Below are 22341 nucleotides of genomic sequence, written 5' to 3' on the forward strand. Positions count from 1 at the left end.
ATGTTGGTCTTTGATGCTAATGGATGAGGTGTCATTCAGCAAAAGATCTGCTCCAAAGTTCCGATCTAAATCCAATGATTTGAGATCTGTGCTCTGAAGTTCCGATGTAAAGCAAAATATTCCTGAATCTGCTCAGAAGTTCCGATCTAAATCCAATGATTCACAATCTACTCTCCAAAGTTTTAATTTAAAGCAAAATATTTGATTAGATTTGCGAATCTGCTCCAAAGTTCAGATCTAAATCCAATTATTTGCGATCTGCGCTCCAAAGTCATTGGATCTAAATCCAATGATTCATGATCTGCGCTCCGAAGTTTCGATCTAAAGCGAATGATTCATGATCCATGCACGAAGGTCTGATCTAGAGCAAAAGATTCGCAAACCTGCTATGAAGTTCCGATATAAGTCCAATGATTTGCGATCTGCGCTCTGAAGTTCCAATCTAAAGCAAAATATTCACAAATCTGCTCTGAAATTCTGATCTAAATCCAATGATTTGCGATCTGCGCTCCGAAGTTCCGATCTAAAGCAAAATATTCACAAATCTGCTCTGAAATTCTGATCTAAATCCAATGATTTTCATGATCTCCGATCTAAAGCAAAATATTCACAAATCTGCTCTGAAATTCTGATCTAAATCCAATGATTCATGATCTGCGCTATGAAGTTCCAACCTAAAGCAAAAGATTTGCAAATCCGCTTCCGAAGTTCCAATCTAAATCCAATGATTTGCGATCTGCGCTCTGAAGTTCCGATCTAATGCAAAATATTCAAGAATCTGCTCCGAAGTTCTGATCTAAATCCAATGATTCACAATCTACGCTACGAAGTTCCAACCTAAAGCAAAACATTCACGAATCTGCTCCGAAGTTCCGATCTAAATTAAAAGATTTGTGAATCCGCCCCAAAGTTTTGATCAAAAATTAAATGATATGCGATCTGTGCTACGAAGATCTGATCTAAAGCACAAGAATCACAAACCTGCCCCGAAGTTCCAAACTAAATCCAATGATTCCTGATCTGCGCTCTGAAGTTCCGATCTAAAGCAAATAATTCACGATCCGTGCTACGAAGGTCCGATCTAGAGCAAAAGATTTGCAAACCTGCTATGACGTTCCGATCTACATCCAATGATTTGCGATCTGTGTTCCGAAGTTCGATCTAAAGCAAAATATTGACGAATCTGCTCTGAAGTTCCGATCTAAATCCAATGATTCACAATCTACGCTCCGAAGTTCCAACCTACAGCAAAAGGTTTGCAAATCTGCTCCGAAGTTCCGATCTAAATCCAATGATTTGCGATCTGCGCTCCGAAGTTCCGATCTAAAACAAAATATTCACAAATCTGCTCAGAAATTCCGATCTAAACCAATGATTTGCGATCTGCGCTCCAAAGTTCCGATCTAAAGCAAAATATTCACAAATCTGCTCCGAAGTTCCGATCGAAATCAAATGATTTGCTGAAAGAGTTGTAAGATCAAAGTCTAAATGAGTTTAAAATGATGTTTCTTTTTTAAGGTATAATTTTTTTTTTTTTTTTCTGGACTGAAATGGACTTGTTAATTGTTATCAGAGGCAGTAGTAGTTCTGTGAATGGATCTGTGTGATGTTGGTCTTTAATGCTAATGGATGAAGTGTCATTCAAGGCCAAGAGATTTACAACAGACAGGCCAGTCCAGCTTCATAACCAGAGCGCTCTCTCTCTCTTTCTCTTTTATAGACACAGCAAAGGCCAAGTAACAAACACCATGTATGTTTGGTAGAGAACAGAGAAACCATATCATGCTGAACAACCTGTATCGGCCACTAAAATACATTTCAGTTATACACACTTGCTTAGCATAGAAATATGCCTTCCCTATCAGTTTATTAGCTTACAATAATTGATTTTTCATGTTTCGATATCATTTAGACAACATGAGCGATATGAAAAAGGGGTCAATGAGGAGGAGGGGCCAAAGCATTCTGGGTAATGCTGATGAACAATGTCCCATCTGCATGACCAGCCGCCTGCATGCAGTCCGGACACTATAATGCCCCCTTTGTTGTGCCAACCTCCACTGACACCCAGATCTGGTTTGTTGTGACGGATCAAAGATAAGATGGATAACCTCGTCACTTATTATCCAAACTCAATTCCTAGACTAAAAATCTTTGAGAAAAAGGATTCAGATCATTTTTTGAATCATTTCAAAATCTGATCTCGTAGAGATCAGAAGCTAAATATCAAAAGTGCACAACAATAAGGAGAATATCAAATCTGGCCTACTTTCAATAACAAAGCGAGACGGGGGAATTCTCCATTGTGCTAGAAATGGAAAAGAGCTGGAGATGAAAAGACGAGAGGTACAAAATGTGTCACTGATGTTGTTTGATTTGATACTCAATCTCTTCCCAAACTTCAAGGGGCTATATAAAAAAAATAAACACTTTTTTTTTCTGCTCCACAGCTAACAAAAAATACACTCTAAGAATGTTTTGTTAACATTCACATTAAGTTACAAACGCTATTCCAGAATGCTCTCTGAGTGTTTTTAATGTTAACATTTTTTTTCTTGGCAAGTGAATGCTGTAGTACGCACAAAAATGAAAATTGCCCTATGATTTACTCACCCTCAAGCCATCCTAGATGTATATGACTTTCTTCTTTCAGACAAATACAACTGGAGTTATATTAAAAAATGTCCTGGCTCTTCTAAGCTTTATAATGCCAGTAAATGGGTGTTGAGATTTTGAAGTAAAATAAAGTGCATCCATCCACCATAAAAGTACTCCACACAGCTCCAGGTGGTTAATAAAGGCCTTCTGAAGTGAACTGATGCGTTTGTGTTTAGACTAGTTCTCATCTTGTTATCTCCTGAGTACCCGTATCTTGATTCTTGCCTGGTTTGCGTCATCTTGTCTGTCTGCTGCATGCCCTTGAATTATTGCCTTTCTTTGATTATCCCTTCGTCTTGCCATTTCGGACTGTGATTGCCCCTCGTCTGGACTACTGTCTGTCTGTTTGGATTACCTGTTTGCCTCTCCCCCTGGATTACGTTCGCTGTCAATTGACCTTCGCCTTTTGTCTTGCCCACTATATACCTGTTTGCCATTGTCTAGCCCAGCACGAGTTTATGCACTTTAATAGTACCATAAGTGAATACAATAGTTACATCACTGTATGATGAATACATTTGTTACCCCTTATTTACACTGCACATGTCTACAGTGCTAAGGGGGGCCATTTCCCCCAAAACGAGTTACTATGCCCCCCTTTTCCATCCTCTCCCCTCCTTGCTGAATGGGATTGATTTCAAAAGTGAAAGTAAAACCGGAAAAACAGCGCGCATTAGAAAGCGATTGCGCACTTTTGCGAGCATCAGCAACTGCACACAAAAACAGATTGCACATTTTCCCACCCGAAACATCCCCTCCCGCTTAACGTGCCTTTGTGTTTATATCAGCCACCTCGTGGCAAGTTTGTAAAGCATTCCAGAAGCGGCTCTCTGCACTGCATCGCTAAAGTTAGACGCCTAGTCTTTTGACAGATAATAATAATAATCGTCTTGCTATCATCAAAGGCATCAGCAAGAGGCGATATCTCTGACTATCGTCGACCCTAACATTTTCATCTGGTTTTTATTAATTGCCGAAAATGTAAATAGATTTTCGTCACAATTTTTGTCATTCAAAACGAGTTTTTGTTTCGTTATCATTTTCGTCAGTGAAAAAAGGACGTTGATGAAAATTATGATGAAAATTGTTTAATGAAATGAAAGTTTGTGTAAGAAAAATAGCCATATTTACAACTTTGTAAACCACAATCTCTAGCTTCCGCTAGCTTTCGTACGTGTGTTCACAAGAGACTTGTGTTCCAGTGGAGTACTTTTATGATGGATGGATACACTTTATTGGGCTTCAAAATCTCGGCAACCATTCACTGCCATTCTAAAGCTTGGAAGAGCCAGGACATTTTTTAATACAACTTCAACTGTATTCGTCTGAAAGAAGAAAGTCATATACACCTAGGATGGCTCAAGGGTGAGTAAATCATGGGGTTATTTACATTTTTGGGAGATCTATCAAGATCTTGATTAGCTGGGTCTTATGAAAACTAAAATGCTACATGCTAATCTTTATCAGATGGTCATGATATTACATCACAACCTTCAATACTCTAAAATACCTACAGATTTACAACTAGTTGTGGGCGTGTGGGCATTTTTACTTATTTCAAAGGCAATCACAGGTCATTTCCACTACGTCTTAAAGGAGAAGTGCACTTCCAGAACAAAGATTTACAGATAATGTACTCACCCCCTTCTCATCCAAGATGTTCATGTCTTTCTTTCTTCAGTCGTAAAGAAATTATGTTTTTGAAGAAAACATTTCAGCATTTTTCTCCATATAATGGACTTCTATGGTGCCCCAAATTTAAACTTTCAAAATGCAGTTTAAATGCAGCTTCAAACGATCCCAAATGCGGTTGTAAATGATCCCAGCCGAAGCGTCTTATCTAGAGAAACGATTGGGTATGTTTTTCAAAATACCCAAACTGTCTTGAGTCAGAATACACAGAGTTCAGGGAGAGCAAGACAAGATGAGTGTTTGAGATTAAGACGTATATAAATTGTATTATTTTTATGAAAATAACGATTGTTTCGCTAGATAAGACCCTTCTTCCTCAGCTGGGATTGTTTACAACCACATTTGGGATCGTTTGAAGGCGCATTTAAACTTTTGGATGTTCAAACGCGGGGCACCATAGAAGTCCATTATATGAAGAAAATTGCTGAAATGTTTAACTCAAAAAACAAAACTTTTTTACGACTGAAGAAAGACAGACATGAACATCTTGGATGACAAGGGGGTGAGTACATTATATGTGAATTTTTGTTCTGGAAATGAACTACTCCTTTAAAGGTGTGGCATCAAGAACAGCTTAAACAGGATCAAAGAAAGTCTTGGAAATTGTGTAAAACTAAATTACTACAACCAACAGTGTACAAAATGTCGCCTACAGCATCTAAAAATCCATAATTATACTTATATTAGCGCTATATTATAAAGACACTTAAGCTGTCGTATTTCAGTGTGTTCCAATACAATCAGGTTTTTATGGAATTAAACAAAGCGTGAAGTCAGTTTCAGCAGAGATGAACACAACAGAACCACAACTTGGAGTCATAGTGCATGAAAGCCCAAACACACCCTCTAAATTTTGACATGCACTGGCTGGGCGAGATCAGACAGGACCTGTAATTTAGGCCGTATTACCCCTCCAAGCCCAGTTAGATACAGATGAGTTTAATCTGTGGAGTTAAGCCTTGCATGCTTAGACACAGATGATCCCAAAACCTGAGCTGGCATGGGGAAAGGATGCCACCAACACTTCAACGTGCATCTTTAGAAATTCTGACAGGCCTTTTATATACACCAAAGTCTAATCGCTGTGATCACTGTGCGCACATCATAAACATAATGTAAGTACAGTTTAAAATTCAACACTCACCCGCGTATGACCAGTCTATGTTCTCCGAGAGCTTCTTCTGCGATCTGAATCCATATGCTTCTGATACATCCACTGAAAAAGAACGAAAAAACCTTAGTTTATCTTAAAAACTCCTTAAATCAGCAATAAAACAGAATGGCTGCTTCTAAAAGAGATCAATCTTCAAATTCCTCTTGCTGCAGCTAAATCCTGTCATGACCTGCCGTGACCTGCTGTCAAATGTTCACGCTACCACAGACAATGAAGTCCCTGAATGGCGTGTTTGGATTTTGTCCAGTATTAATGGATTGAAACATTGCAGTTAGGTTGTAATCCACCAAAGAATCCTGTTAGGGAAGTGACAGTGCCAAAATCAAGTGGTATAATCATTTTATAAAAGCAATTGTGCATCAGATTGTAAGAACAATATGGAAATCATAGAGACTGTGAGTTTAGGAGGAGCTGAGCGGAAAGGCAACCTCTATTATTCTCTTTGTTCAGGCTTTTGCCTGGTGGTTTCATTCACTTGACTTAAGAAAGGTCTCTTTTATTGTCAGAGGGTCGTCACCCAGGACTTTTAAGGTCATGCGGTAAAAGTTCATCCGCAAAGTTCTTCCTCATAATCAGTCTACTCTTTCAAAACACGTTGGTCTCCTGCTGATCAGCAAGCATTGGTCATTTTTTGCCTTTTTAGCTTTTAAAATAAAAGAACTAAAATAAAATACTGTTTACTAAAATAATATTGTTTACATATTATTTTAAATATTTTATTTCATTTTTGCACTTTAATTATTTTGTAATTATTTTAAATTTAAAATAAAAGTAAAATCAAATTAAATTACAAATAAAAACAATTAAAAATAAAATAACTAAAATAAAATACTGTTTACTTAAAATGTTGTTTACATATTATTTTAAATATTTTATTTCATTTTTGCACTTCATTTTTTATTTGATTCTGAATTATTTTTAGCAAAAACAATTAAAAATAAAAAACTAAGCTAAACTAAACTAGACTAAAATAAAATAAAATACTGTTTACCAAAAATTCTAATAGTATTGTTTACATTTTATTATAAATCATTTAAAAAAGATTAAAAATCTTAAATTTAATTAAATTTAATTAAATGCAACTAAATTAAATTAAATACTGTTTACCAAATAATAAATAAGTAAATAATACTGTTTCCATTTTATTTTAAATTATTCATTGCATTTTTGTACCTAAATATATTATATATATATATATATATATATATATATATATATAATATTTTTTAATTAAAAATTAAATTAAATTAAAAATAAAAACAATTAAAAAACTAAGCTAAACGAGACTAAAATAATAAAATAAAATACTGTTTACCAAAAATTTTAATAGTATTGTTTACATTTTATTTTAAATAATTTATTTCATTTTTGTACTTTATTTTTTCAATTATTTTTCATTTAAAATAAAAGTAAAATCAAATTAAATTAAATTTAAAATAAAAATAAAAATAATTTAAAATAATTAAAATAAAAAAATAGACTAGACTAGACTTAAATTAAATGAAATTAAATGCAAATAAATTAAATTAAATACTGTTTACCAAAAATGTAAATAATACTGTTTCCATTTTATTTTAAATTATTTCATTTTTGTAATTTTTAAAAAAAAATGTATTTGATTTTAAATATTTGTTTATATAAAATAAAAGTTAAATCACATAAAATTAAATTAAAGATAAAAAAAATAAATGTAATTAAAAACAAAATAACTAAAGGTAAAAGGTAAAAGTTCATCCGCAAAGTTCTTCCTCATAATCAGTCCACTCTTTCAAAACACGCTGAATTCCTGCTGATCAGCAAGCTTTGGTCATTTTTTTGCCTTTTTAACTTTTAAACAAAGTCGTCCAATCACATGATATAGGAGACAATACATCGAATCAATCCTTGTCTAAATTGTTTTTACACTTTTTTTCTGTGAAATCCTATTTGACTGTCCAAAGAATTAATTTGCCTTTAAATGCAATAAGTTTGTTTCTGAAAATACATCTATTTGGTGTTTTTTTTTCCAAATCTATATGGATAAAAGAGATGTTATTTTTCCTTTTGTGTTCCTTGGAAGTCATATGGGTTTGGAACGTGAATTTTACTTTTAGCATGAGCTATGTATTCCCTAATCATCCCAGACTGACTTCTAGTAAACAAACCGAGAAGCAGATGCGGTGGGAGAGGCGTGCAAACTCTAAAAGCCTTCTGCCGATGCTCTAATTAGCACATAATTAGCCTGCATGTTTATTGCATGTGGGTTGGACCTCTGATCCATAACGGTCCATAACTCAATCTGTGCCATTTCAGGCTCATCACTGCAGATTGACAAACAAAAATAGAACAAAACTGACAGACAGGATGTCCTAGGAAAGCAGTCGACTATAACAGAGATGGAGACATTGTCTTTTTATGACATATTTGGATACATATATACTCTAAAATATGTAACCAGTTGACCAGCCTGAAATTTTTCTGTGTGATTTGAGGTAAGCAGCAGTATTTATGATAGCATTCTAGGGTCATTTTTAAAATATGGTGACAAGCAGGTCCTTTAAATATTTATTCCATATAAACTCCAGACTCCACATTATTATACTGCATTTTTAGTGATATGAAGAAAAAAAAAAAAAACATTTTTTCTTCTTTTCGTATGCCACTTCTATTACATTTACAGGTATTTATTTGCCATAATTTATTGATTTTTTTATTTATTTGAATGATCAGCAGAATGCATTTTTTATAAAATAAAAAATAAATAAATAAAAAATAAAAAAATAAAATAAAATAAAATAAAATAAAAATAAAATAAAATAAAATAAAATAAAATAAAATAAAACTGTTTACCTAAAATTATATTGTTTTCATTTTTCATTTAAAATAAAAGTAAAATTAAATTAAATTAAATAAAAAATAAAAAATACAAATAATTAAAAATAAGATAACTAGACTGGACTAAAATAAAATACAACTTTTGTACTTTTTTTTTTTTTAATGATTTTAAATTATTTTTCATTTAAAATATAAGTAAAACAAAATATTACTAAATAAAAATAGTAGTAAATAAAATAAAATAAAATAAAATAAATCTGTTTACCAAAAATGTAAATAATGTTGTTTGCATTTTATTTTAAATAATTAATTTCATTTTTGTACTTTAGTTTTGTTTTATTATATTTTTAATTTGATTTTAAATTATTATTCATTTTATAAAAATAATATAAATAAAAAAAAATAATTAAATTAAAAATAAAAACAATTACAAATAATTAAAAATAAAATAACTAAAATTAAAAGCCAAACTAGACTAGAATAAAATAAAATAAATTACTGTTTACCAAAAATGTAAATAATATTGTTTACTATTTATTTTAAATAATTTATTTCATTTTTGTACTTTAATTTATTTTTTATTTGATTTTAAATTATTTTTATTTTAAATAAAAGTAAAATCAAATAAATTAAACTAAAAGAGTAGTAAATAAAATAAAATAAAATAAAATACGGTTTACCAAAAATGTAAATAATATTGTTTGTATTTTATTTTTAATAATTTATTTCATTTTTGCTTTAATTTGTTTTAATGTATTTTTTTTATTTCAAATTATTTTCCATTTAATATGAAAGTACAATCAAATTAAACTGAATTAAAAATAAAAACAATTAGAAATAATTTATTTCATTTTTGCTTTAATTTGTTTTAATGTATTTTTTTTATTTCAAATTATTTTCCATTTAATATGAAAGTACAATCAAATTAAACTGAATTAAAAATAAAAACAATTAGAAATAATTAAAAATAAAATACTAAAAACAACACTAAACTAAAAATAAAATACTGTTTACCAAAAATTTCAATAATATTAAGTACAACTTATTTTAAATAATTGATTTCATTTTCATACTTCAATTTTTATTAGATTTTAAATGAGTTTTTATTTAAAATAAATTAAATTAAAAGAGTAGTGATATAAATTTTTATTTTTTTTTTTTTACCCTGTTGTCATATTTGAAAAATGTCAACGACAGTTATAGAGGTTTCTGTCTTTCCCCATCTAAGTAAATATAGGAGCTGAATTGCCAAGTACCCACTGAGAGAACTGAGTTGTATTTAAGACAGTGACGTTTTGTCACTACCCACTGTTTAGTTCTTGGACTGATAAGAAAGTCTATTAAGCTGTCAACCAGTTAAACTAAGTTAACCACACAATCCCTCTATTCCTTTTAAGCCAACATCGTTTTTCAGTTCCAGCAGTCTACTGCCAAACCCGACCATGTTAATGCTTTTAAAAGATGAAAGAAACCTCCCTAAAGAGGGCCTTATCCCTTGGGAGAAAGGCCACAATAAAAGGCAACAATGGCTTTGACATGAAACACCTTTACACCTTTAGCTAGGACACCCTACACTGAACGGGTTTGCTGAGGGAAACTGCCCGCCTATTCACCAGCAACAGAAATACAGTCTTGGCTCATCTTTCTGTCAGCTTTTGTCTGTCTGTCTACACATTGGTTTTGGTCCTTTCAAGACGGTCTGTGCACCTGTTAGGCCACACAAACGTCTACACACTTTTACAGTGTATCAGAGCACCACGTCTAGTCATACATGCTAATTATAGCTCACCCAGGGTTTAGCTTTTCTGAGCTAATTTAGCACGCTCTGGGACTATCGACAACAATGAAGTGTATTTCGTTTCTTTACATTACCCTAACAAAAATGACCGTGGTAACCACAATTTTTGGCTAGAGTTAGTGACACTTAGCATACTTTCAATAAGAAATTGCACACTAACATGTGAACTATTGTAAAAGATTTTCGAGCACAATTGAACATTATTTGTGATTAACTAAAGTTCAGTTAGCAACCCAGAATTACTAATGGTTTAACTGTAGTAAGAGCTCACTGCTCTTACTATTTCTGCCAGTTTAATACTTTACTTAACCAGTTAGTTCTATGCTAAGCTAGTAGACTAAGCTGTTAGCTTGCTAACTGAACCATCTGACAGAATGTATGCTAAGCTAGTAGGCAGAATGATGAGCTCGATGACAGAATAAGCTGTTTTTAAAAGTATTTTGGCGCTAATAGCACAGAAATTACTTCAGTCAAACGTTTTTCTTCGCTCTTCATTTGAAACAGAAGAGCTTGGCTGAATTTGTAAACTAGCATGCTAAAGTTTCTGCCCTCATTCTGTCTAATGGTTAGCAGGATGTTCAGTTATTCAGCTAGCTTAGCCTACTAGCTTAGCATAGAACAGTACAGTATTGAATTGGCAGATAGGTTGCGTGTCCACTAAAGCATTTTTCGCTGCTTTTTTAAATTGTTCTCGAGTGCCACGTTTTTTAAAGGGCTCATCGGATGCTAAGTTCACTTTTTCATGTTGTTTGAACGTTAATGTGTGTTAGCAGTGTATGTACAAATCTACCCTATAATGATAAAAATCCATGCAGTGGTTTTTAATTAATCTGTAAAAATAATATCCCCTTTTTCAAATCGAGCCGTTCTCAGATGCCTGTCGGTGTGGTCGTCATTTACTCCCGACGTCTGAGCCGCTGAAGATGCAGTGGATTACGTTTGTTTGTGAAGGGAATGCGCCTCCCGATCTACATATATCCGTCTGTGTTTGCACAAATCATTCGTGGTCCAGCTTCACTTACAGCAGAAGTGAGTATAAGGGTTTCTTTTATTAATCTTTGCGATCGCATTTCCTAATAATGTGCTAGTTAAAGTTTAGCAGCTAAATGCAGCTAAAGTAAACAGGCTCGTCACTCCACAGAGAGAAGAGAGGGGCGGGGCGAGCAGAGCTCATTAACATGAAATGTCTTGTTAGATCTTTTACAGTTTTTCCCTGTATTTAGTACGGGAACTTACCGTTAACCTATTAACAGTTTTTCTGTAGCATTTTTACACAGTTTTATAGTTAAAATTACACTTATTTTTTACAGTGTATTTCATAGCATATTTTCATAGCAACCACAGCAAAAATGCTGCGCTCTCAAGCGTTCACAGCTGGGCGTTTTCAGCTGGCAAAAAATGCTTTAGAGGACACGCAGCCATATAGTAAGAGCAGTATGCTAGTAGCTATGCTATTCCATATTCAGTGCTTTTGTAAACTTGTTAGCACTATGCTAACAAACTTCCCTAATGAAAATTAACCATGGTTTTACTAAACATGGTTACTAGTTAAACCAAGGTAACCACAAACCATGGTTTTGCGACACTAACCATAGTTTAATCATAGCATTTGGAGTAAACAACTAGCATTGCTACTAGCACACTGCTCTTACTATTTCTGCTAATTCAATACTTTACAGTTAGTTCTATGCTAAGCTAGTAGGCTAAGCTAGCTTGCTATTTAAACATCCTGCTAACCATTAAACAGAATGATGGCAGAAATTTTAGCATGCCTGTTGGCAAATTCAGTAAAGTTCTTCTGTTTCAAATGGAGCGCAAAAAACTTTTGACTGAGGTCATTTCTGTGCTATTAGCACCAAAATAAATGCTAAAAAAAACTATTATTTTTGGATGAACTGTCCCTTTATATAAACCCTTAAGAAAATTAACCATGGTTTCACTGTAGTAAACGTGTAGTAACCATGTTTGTTTGTTTGTTTGTTTGTTTTGGTGAATAGTGATTATCATTTGTTTAACCAAAGTTTTACTACAAATAACAATGGTTAGTGTAACAAAACCATGGTTAATTTGTGATTACCATGGTCTAACTATAATTTTCTAGATTTTATTTGTAGTAAAACCATGGTTAATTTTCGCTATTAGAGCTAAAATACTTTTTAAAATGCGTTCACACTGCTCTTACAGTTTCTGCTAATTCAATACTTTACAGTTAGTTCTATCCTAAGGTAGTAGGCTAATCTAGCTTGCTAACTGAACATCCTGCTAACCATTAGACAGAATGATGGCAGAAACTTTAGCATGCTAGTTTACAAATCCAGTCAAGCTCTTCAGTTTCACATGGAGAACAAAGAAAAACTTTTGACTGAGACATTTCTGTGCTATTAGCACCAAAATACTTACAAAAAAAAATATTTTTGGGTGAACTGTCTCTTTATGTAAACCCTTATGAAGATGAACCGTGGTTTTACTACAAATACCATTTTTATTTGTAGTAAAGCCATGGTTATAGGGAAAGGTTACAGACATTAGCATTATATTTACTTACAGGGATTCAGTAGTGTAACTTAAATGGGAAAATTTTAAATTAGCTAGTTAATAAGCTTAAGATCACAGTGATCAATATTACAAGATAACAGCTACAACATTATCAAGTGTTTGTATTTGATCCTGTAGCTGCAACTAGCCTTTCTGAAACTTGAGCCACATTGAAAACCACACAGGTGAGAATAACAAAGGAAAATAAATTATGAAAAAGCTCTAAAGTCAGCAGAGAGGCAGCCATTCACTCGCTCCTCTCGGTTAAACTGCGCCCATGCCCGTTCTCATGGTCTGCCCCATTCACTGTATCAATACAAACACAACAATGAGATCAGTGGCTCAGCCGTGAGAGCTACGGCTGGACTGCAGGTCCACGCATTGTAACGTCTTGCTGCCTGCCTGATTGCTTTTGTCTGACAGGACCCATATTCCCTTTCACCCAATCAACAGCTCTCATGTGAGCCAAGAGCTTTACACACGGGCTTGATTTCCTGGTACATGGTGTAACAGAGAGTAAATGAAATATAACAAGGACCTGTTGCGTACTAGACAAGGAGGCGAGGAGGTTTGGTTACACTGCACTATCCTTAAACGTAGTAGAGTTTTGCAGACATTTCACTAATAAAGTTCAATGCTTTTAAGCTTATATGAAGCTGTAAACATTAGGGATGTCACAATACTCAATATAATATCAAACCATTCGGTACAACATCCACAACATCCAATACGCGCTTGTGAATTGCAGTTTTTCGGTTTTGCATTTAAATAACTTCCTTGTTTAATATCTCTGTATTATATCTGTATGTTTGCCCGCAATTTCACGTGCTGAAACGAGGAAACGCTTCCCTGCTTATATTTGAAAAAGCAACACATGCAGAGCATCTTCAATTTTAATGACATGCAATAAGCCTTTCGAAACCTGTTGTCCAACAAAAGAGTTATAAAAACAAAAGTTATTATATAAAAAAACATTTATAAAAGAACATTATAACTTGTTTTTAATTAACAACATCAGTCGAGTGTTTGAAATAACGTCCTTGTGTGATCTGATGTGGATTCTCATCACAGAATGAGGCAGACAATAAATTCTATACTCATATTCTATGTATGTCCATTAGCAATGAAAATATATACAAGCTGGCTTGAAGAACACAGATAAACCATATATTATTGCAGACGAGTGTTTATTGCCCTTACATTTCGTCATTCAACACTTAACGTTATATCTTGTTTTTAATCAGTTACAGCAATAGCGATGCTTTTATCCATATCAGAGAAGCTGGAACGGAACGTCATCAGTGATACTTCTTTGACGCATATGTGGGTTTTTTTGCACGAGGGCGCCCTCTCACATCCAGTATGAATGAAACCGATTCTATTTTGCGTAAAAATCGAAAAAATAGTACCTCTCTCAAAAAAAAAATTAAGTAGACATATTTCCAGTGTACAGAGGCTTATGGGAGTATTTTGTTAATTTGTTGCAAAAAAAAAAACACACTGAAGTGGCAAGATATCAGAACCAAACTGAACCGAAAACCGTGGTTAAAAACTAAGGTACGTATTGAACCATGGACTAACTGTATTGTTGCATCCCTAGTAAACATATAATATGGTGGTTCTTATAAAAAACCTGCCTTTCATTTTTACAATCCAATCTATCCACACAATAATGGTAAATGCCAAGTTCTGTCATGAAACTCTAGATGGCACAGGCTGATGGGTCATTAACACAAACTGATGATATCACAGTGTTAAACTACTTGGAACATGGTGATTGGTTCATGTTGCATACTCAGCCAATGAGCTTACTGCTTTTCATTTAAATAGCTTGTTAGCATTCACTAAAGAAGTTTGCAGCGCACTCTCAGACTTCTGAAACCCTCCACCTCCCCAGCTCCACCTTATATTCTATTTGTGCAACAGTAGTATGTCTTAAATAAACCACAAAATGCATTTGTGGTTGGCCAAACTGAACCAGGATTATCAAGAATCTTGATAACATCTGTGTTTTTTCTATTCATTTCCAGTCAGGTAGGTGAAATAGGCTAATATTTTAATTACGTATCTGCTCGTACGTATCTTTACCACCTGTCCCTGTTGAACAAAATAGCATATGCTGGTTAGGTAGGTTTTAAAGCATGGATGTTGGTTTTAGCTGGTCCTTTGCTGGTTTATGCTGGTCCTTAGCTGGTCATGTGCTGGTCCCAGGTAAGGAGCAGCTTAAACCTGCTAAGGACCAGCTTAAACCAGCTCAAACCAGCATCCATGCTTCAAAACCTACCTAACCAGCATATGCTGTTTTTTTCAACAGGTATTAACTTTAGTGTGTCAAGATATTGTGCCATTTCCTGATTACTCAGGTCATTCTCTATATGATTTAGCAACCTCCACACGTTTATTTTTCCCCCTGTGGTTTAGACAGCATAAATTAGTAGAACAACATATTCAGTAGTACATTAACCGTGTAATCCATGCTGTTGTTTACATTCGAGTATCACCAATATGGCCGTGCATCCTAAACCACAACGTAAGTTCAAACCCTCTATAGTAATTTTTTTCGTTTTGCAACAGTTCACTCTCTTTAATGGTCAACATATTTACAACTATCTCAACATATTTATAACAAAAAATCATTAAATTAAACCCTGCCTCTTTCTTTGTGTTTACAGTTAAATTTTAACAAGCCAACAGCTTAGCATAGTGCTAACTGCTTACAAAAAACTTGTACAGGTTTTTAGTAAACAGTAAATAGTGCAATGCTAAACAGTTAGCTTGCTAAACAAAGTATAACAATAACATGCTACATTAAAATCAGGCACTGATGAAGAGGGATAGAATTACGCTAAAGGCCAATGGCTATTTTAATATCTCACTGTCCCCACAAGAGGCACTAGACCGTTTGTCCTCCTAAGCTCACGATTAGGTTTCATATTTGAAAACATCAATGAAATTCAACAACAACAGGCTTATGAAACCTGTTTCTTATGTTCAAATACCATTAAAAAAAAGCCTGGTTTTTGATGCTAGACCAGCCAATGTGCATGCGCAGTCATGAGAGCAAGTTTGCAAATGCTTCCTGTTTCTATTTGAACCAAAGCGTCTAACGGCAGCTGCAGTGACGGATGACTTTACTAATCAATGATTGGCTCTTTTGTTCAGAGGGCGGGGCTTATTCAGGACAAAAGACAGAAACAAAACAAGACAAATACGAGCGAGTATACAGCACTCAGAGTGAAATAAACATTCAGCGCCTCAACATGCTCCAAGTGTTGTAAAAAAAAAAAAAGTGGCTCCCATTTAAATCAATTGAAAAAATATGCTAGCCTTGGGGGAAAATGCTTTGGTGGACAATCAGCCTTATAAGCAAGCAATTCTGTCATTGTTTACGCACCCTCATGTTGTTTTTAAACATGTACAACCTTTTTTTTCTGTAAAACATAAGCAATATTTTGAATAACGTCCCAGTGCTCAGTCCCTACAGTGAAAGCCAAAGGGCTCTCGTGTTGTTCAAACCCCAAGGTTCTTCCAAACAGGTTTGTAACAACATGCCGGTGAGCAAATGATGGAAGAATAAAAAACAGGCAAACATCTTGGCTCAAGACTTTTAGGTTCCATATGAACCTGCAAAAGGATATGACATGTCATAAAAGAGGAACAGCAACCAAGACGAGACAGAGAGGTAAGAGGGTAATGTAAGGAAGGTGACCCTTTGTTCCTCACCACTCTAATGCATTAGGAATGAGAGAACACAACCACTCCTTGAAGACATGCGCCAGAAGAGGACACTTCAAACCTCAGCTGTCATTAGTGAAATTAAAGGTGTACAACCACAAAACAGAGTCATTTTGAAAGTCATTTTGAAGAGTCATGAAACAGAAGAGAGCTTAAATCCAGTGGATTAAATCCAGTCAACATGAGGTGAGAACAAGAACTGAAAGACCAAGAGGTGATTATGTTAAAACCCTGTTGACAGAATCACCAAAACACCACTGCAATATATATGTATGCCTTTGTTTAAAAAGCTAACAGCTTAGCATAATGCTAACTGCTTACAAAAAGCTTGTACAGGTTTTTAGCAAATAGTTAAGCTTTATAGTGTTAGCTTCCTAAAGCTATCACTATAAAACATTATTTACATGTATTTGGCATTAATGAACAGAATTATGCTAAAGGATAATAGCTATTTTAGCATAACACTCCCCTCAGTAAGTTTCACTTCAACTTCCTGTCAGAATACATTCAAAATGTGTCAACACAACTCAATTTTTGTCTATTTGAGAACATTCAACCATTTAGACTCCTAAGTGCAGTTGAGGTCAAAAGTTTACATCCCCCTTTCAGAATCTGCAAAATGTTAATTATTTGACAAAAAACGAGGGATCGTATAAAATGCATGTTATCGTTTATTTAGTACTGACCTGAATAAGATATTTAACATTCTTCAGGTAAGAACACAGTATTAACATTCAAGGGGATGTAAACTATTGAACGAGGTCATTTTTATAAATTCAACTATTATTTTCTCTTGTGGACTATATGTAAACATCTTTTATGTGAAATGTTTTATTCAGGTCAGTACTTAATAAACAATAACATGCATTTTGTATGATTCTAAACTTTTGACCTCAACTATATATAATGTAATAATTACTCCTGACATAAAATATTCTATATATAGAAGAGTATTTTACTGTGCAGGCTGAATGGAAATCGATGACAACACAGCTAGCAAGCAAAAACAGTGAGCAAACGATTTGTTGCCAGAGTGAGCAGATGAAGCTTTAGGTGTGTGAGTGTGTGTAGGATACACAGAATCTCTGTTTGAGTGTGAGATGTGATGCTGGTGAAGTGTGTGTGGGTAGAGGATGTGCTTTTAATTGCTCTGTAATCTTGCTCCGGTGCATTCCAGCATCAACCCTGCTGTGTTGCCCGATTAGACTGACGGCGACCGGGTTCATCAAGGACAGGACTTTGGTTTTAACTGAGTGTGATATATTTCTTATCGTCCTGTAGTCAACTGGCATTGCATTAGCCACCATGATTAGTAATGTTAAAAGCCAATAACAACACCAAAAAAATGCATTTATGTTTCATGTATTTGAATTGCATATAATATTTCTGGATTCAATATGTATGACTGACAAATGTGCATCAAAGTACTTTGTTAATGTTAAACTGTTAATCCAAATGGATGGAAATTTATGCAACTCCAAAAATATGCAATTTTACTTTAAAAATCTTAAATTTAGGCCCTTTTTCAAGAAGTTCACTTCCAAAATGAAAATTTCCTGATAATTTACTCACCCCATGTCATCCAAGATGTACTTTTTTTCAGTCGAAATGAAATTAAGGTTTTTGAGGAAATCATTTCAGGATTTTTCTCCATATAGTGAACCATAGTAGTCCAAATTGCAGTTTCAGTGCAGCTTCAAAGGGTTCTGCACAATTGCAGCTGATGAATAAGGGTCTTGTCTAGCAAAACAATTGGTCATTTTCTAAAAAAAAAAAAAAAAACAAATTTCTATAGTTTTTAACCACAAATGTTAATTTCGCACTAGCTCAACTTCACGCATTACGTAGTTATGTTGGAAAGGTCACATGTCAGAAAGTGAACATGCAAAGTCAAACACCCTTTACAAAAAAGGTAAAACGATCTTATACAATTTTGATACCGGAGAAGAAAATAAGATGGAATTTTTGGCACAACCCTACCTTTTTGAAACGGAGTTCACAGACGAAGAACTAACCATGCTTGACCTCTTCATGTGATTATGTAATGCACAAAGACGCGGATGCATATCACAGAGCTAGTGCAAGATGCAGTGCAAGTTTTTTTAGCGATTGTTTCGCTAGATAAGACCCTTACTCCTCTGCTGGGATTGTGTTGAGCCATTTGAAGCTGCACTGAAACTGCAATTTGAACTTTCGACCCATTGATTGTCATTGAAGTCCACAATATGGAGAAAAATCCTGAAGAAAGAAAGACGCAAACATCTAGTAAATTATCAGGAAAGTGAGCTAATCCTTCAATGATTCAGTCATCTGTCCATTTCACAGCTCATTCTTCAAAATGTATCCTATCTTCATTTTTGGGTGAACTATCCCTTTAAGAAAACTATACCAACCCCGGTCCACATTTAGACAGGTTATCTTGGCCGAAGAGCTGTTTTAGCCAATCAGCATGCAGGAAACGTTTTTGTTACTACTCTGGGAAAACAAATGGCCCTCGGGCCAACTCACACCCACCACCATGAACACAGTTTCAGACCAGCTTCTTTCACTAGGACTCGCCTGAAGTTACGAGTTTACTAATGTTTGTCTTTATTGAGTGATCTCAAGCTCTCAATGTGACTATAACAGCGTCCTGAGTCAAAAAGTGCAAAGTGTGCCATTCAGTTCTGCCTTGAATGTGAAACAGCAGTAAACATTTACAGTTGGACTGGCCCTGTTTTAAATATGGGGTCCATCAGAGCCTTCTGTTTATAGGGAAAGAGTGCTTAGATGGAGTCAAAAACGGACGCCATCTCACAAAAATATATACAGACAACAAGTCCAAAAAGATATACAGAAAACATCTTTAAACTAAATATCCTCTTTTGTACTGTTTGGATTGATATCCAAAAGGAAGAGAAACCAGGATAAAAATGATAGGAGCAATCAATATGTGGTCCAGACTAGGGATGCACCAAAATGAAAATTCTTGGCTGAAGCCGAAACCGAACAAAATGAAACACGGGGCCAAAGACCAAAGGCCAATTACCGAACATGGTTTTTCATGTTTTTTCCATGTATTTTGCCAAAAAAATTCACCACATAAACTGAACAGCAAAAATGTGCTTTTTAAAGATTTGTCTTGCTTTTCAGAGAAAAAAAAACAATTACAAAACAACAATTTAAAAACATTTACTTAACACTGAACATTTTTAACATTCTAGTAGACCACGTAAAATAATAATATATAAAATAATTAGTAAAATAATATTCTTTGGCCATTCAAGACCCCCTTCTTGAATCAGGCATGTGTTTTTAATGTACAAATAAATGCAGCCTTGCTGAGCAGAAGAGACTTCTTTTAAAACATTAGAAAATATTACAGAAAATATTACAACACTAAGTGTGAATGTTATAATAAATGTATTAATAGAGCTGCTGTAATTATTACAACAGCAGCAAATTTATGAATGGTTCTCATTACGCTGTTTCAGTGCAGATTTTCCTGCGCTTTGGACTTTGAACCCTGGCTAACGAGCATGTGCAGCGCTGTCAGAATACATAAAATTTGTGCCTGTATTTGAAAACATAACCTTCTGTAGTTTATTGACTAATGGTTTAAGGCCACTTCGCAATTTCAGTCCCCTGGTGAAAAAAACAGCATATGCTGGTAGGCATGTTACTGGGATGCTGGTTAGGTATGTTTTGGTGGTCCTTTGCTGGTTTAAGCTGGTCCTTAGCTGGTTTATGTTAGTCATGTTGCTGGTCAAGGACCAGGGTCATCATACAGTAACCAGCAACAAACATCCCTTCCTCTTCTCATCGAAGACACGCGATGCGGTACTAAACAGTCTTGTGCTATCAGTGTTTGTAATGATTTTTGCATCTTTCTCGGACAGAACGTAAACAATGCCACTGAACTGAAACGAACTCGCAAATTTTGCTGATTATTGCTGCTGAAAATGGTCAATTATTGTCATGTTTTGGGCTGTACTAATTGGTCGAACTGGGAAAAACATTTACTATACACTGCCAAAAGTTATAACAAATCAAGGAGAAGAGTGCAAAAAAACTGTCTGAGGAACAAAAGGCATTTGTGGTTGGCCAAACTGAACCAGGATTTCCAGGGCAAGAATCTTGACAACATTCGTGTTTGCTCTTATCATTTCCAGTTACATAGGTCTTTGTTCCTCAGACTTTTTTTGCACTCTGACCAATTTCAGCGGCAATAATCAGCAAAATATGCGAGTTTCGTTCGGTTCAGTGGCATTGTCTACATTCAGTGCAGCCAATATGTCCAACTGATGATGAGTATGTGATATCGCAAGTAAAATAAGATCACGTATTCAAATGTGATTTCAATGCCCCGCATATTAATAGCAGCTCCCATTCCTGTGATTTATATGCAGTATAATTACCAACGATATAATTGCGAGAGAAAGCACTCTCCTATTTTTTCATTTAGGGGTTTCGTAGTAGGTACACGTCATTTCCTTTCCGAACACGGTATTTGGATTCGGGCACATCCCTATTTTTAATTAAGAGTAAGCGTCATTTAATCATGTGGTATATCCAATTAGTGACTAAACTACTTTATTAGTGATTAAATGTCTTGAATGTTATTGAGAGCTAAATGACTCAAGTTGTTTCTAAAAAGCTGTCAGAAAAATGCTAGTAAAAAGCATCTAAGCAAGACCAACATCCTGAGAAATGATCAACACAGATGCACATGTTGTATACAGAGTCATTCTCTCAATGGATAAAGAGCGCTGTACATCTGAGATGAATCATTTCAACCAGATTTCCACATGCTCAGAGGCTTCACGAGGAACATAAGGAGTCTCTGATTTGGCACAAGCCAGCCTAGACAAAAATAAATAAAATCTAGGGCCCACCAGCATTCAGTAAAAGCCAAAACCATAAACAGAGAAATTCATTCCCTTAGTTAGGCATCAATAAGAGTATACAAGTTTGAACTTTTAGAAAAGCTTTAGCTTTTTGACACTCTTCTCAATCACAACCAACTAGTCTGGAAGCAGTGCTCTAGAATATTTCATAATATAAACCAAAGAGCTCTTTGAAGCCTGTGTGAGAGTATCTTGTATGATTAATAAAGCAGTTTAATATGATGAATCTTAGCTAATTGGCTGGAGCAATGGGAGTTCCAAGAAGTGTGAGGGGCTCTCCGTTGTGTCTCTTCCTTTCATTCAAAGCCAGAGATTACCCACTCGACCTAGTACATATTCAAAAAGCATGACTACAAGTTGAATGAAAAAGGGGGGAGGAATTTCTAATTGTTCTTTCACCTGCATTGGGCCACAGCGGTTTTCCCTGAGACATATGGCGCAGGCGGGGTGAACTGGATTAACGAGAATCAGCCCTAATTAAGAGACTCTGAAGATCTCCTATTATTTCTTTGATGGCCTGGAGGACCCATGCGAGTAGCTATTTGAAGTGGTATCCTAATTGAAAAGGACATGGATTCTCAGATGGGGGGAAACTCTGAGAGTATCCAGAGGACTGTCAACCGCTGCAGTGTCCTTGAGTGACACTGAAATTTTTTATTTAAAATCTCAATAGGCATCCATGGAGTCATCGTCTGTAGTCTGACTAATGGGATGCATATGCACTTTGTTAAACTGTGCATGTTAAGATTTGATGAGTGTTTGGACCAGTTATTTACTTTTTTTAACACACATCACAAAATTTTTCGTAAACAGTATATACTTAAATATTTTTTAACTGGTCTATTTTATTCGCATATTTTTTCCAGTGCATGAATGTTCATCTAACATTTTTAAAATGTTACCTCGTTTTAGAATTTTCAGATTTTACCTTAAAAGTAACATTCCTATGTTTTTGAAATGATAAAATGGAATGTGCAAGGATAGAATGTGCAAAAAATGGAATGTGCACATTTTAAAACATTTGGAAAAAAATTTTTTATAACTGTTTT

At 34.7% G+C, this 22341-nt stretch overlaps 1 protein-coding gene across 1 annotated transcript in view; it reads right to left on the minus strand.

The window, feature by feature from the left end:
* Positions 1-22341, minus strand: part of ptprz1a (protein tyrosine phosphatase receptor type Z1a) — a 76596-nt gene that overhangs the window by 44225 nt on the left and 10030 nt on the right. Inside the window, 1 exon segment of the mRNA XM_051099874.1 lies at positions 5495-5566. Within this exon segment, the coding sequence (XP_050955831.1) occupies positions 5495-5566 (72 nt within the window).

This window comes from Labeo rohita, chromosome 25 (assembly GCF_022985175.1).
Source record: "Labeo rohita strain BAU-BD-2019 chromosome 25, IGBB_LRoh.1.0, whole genome shotgun sequence".
Lineage (NCBI taxonomy): Eukaryota > Metazoa > Chordata > Actinopteri > Cypriniformes > Cyprinidae > Labeo > Labeo rohita.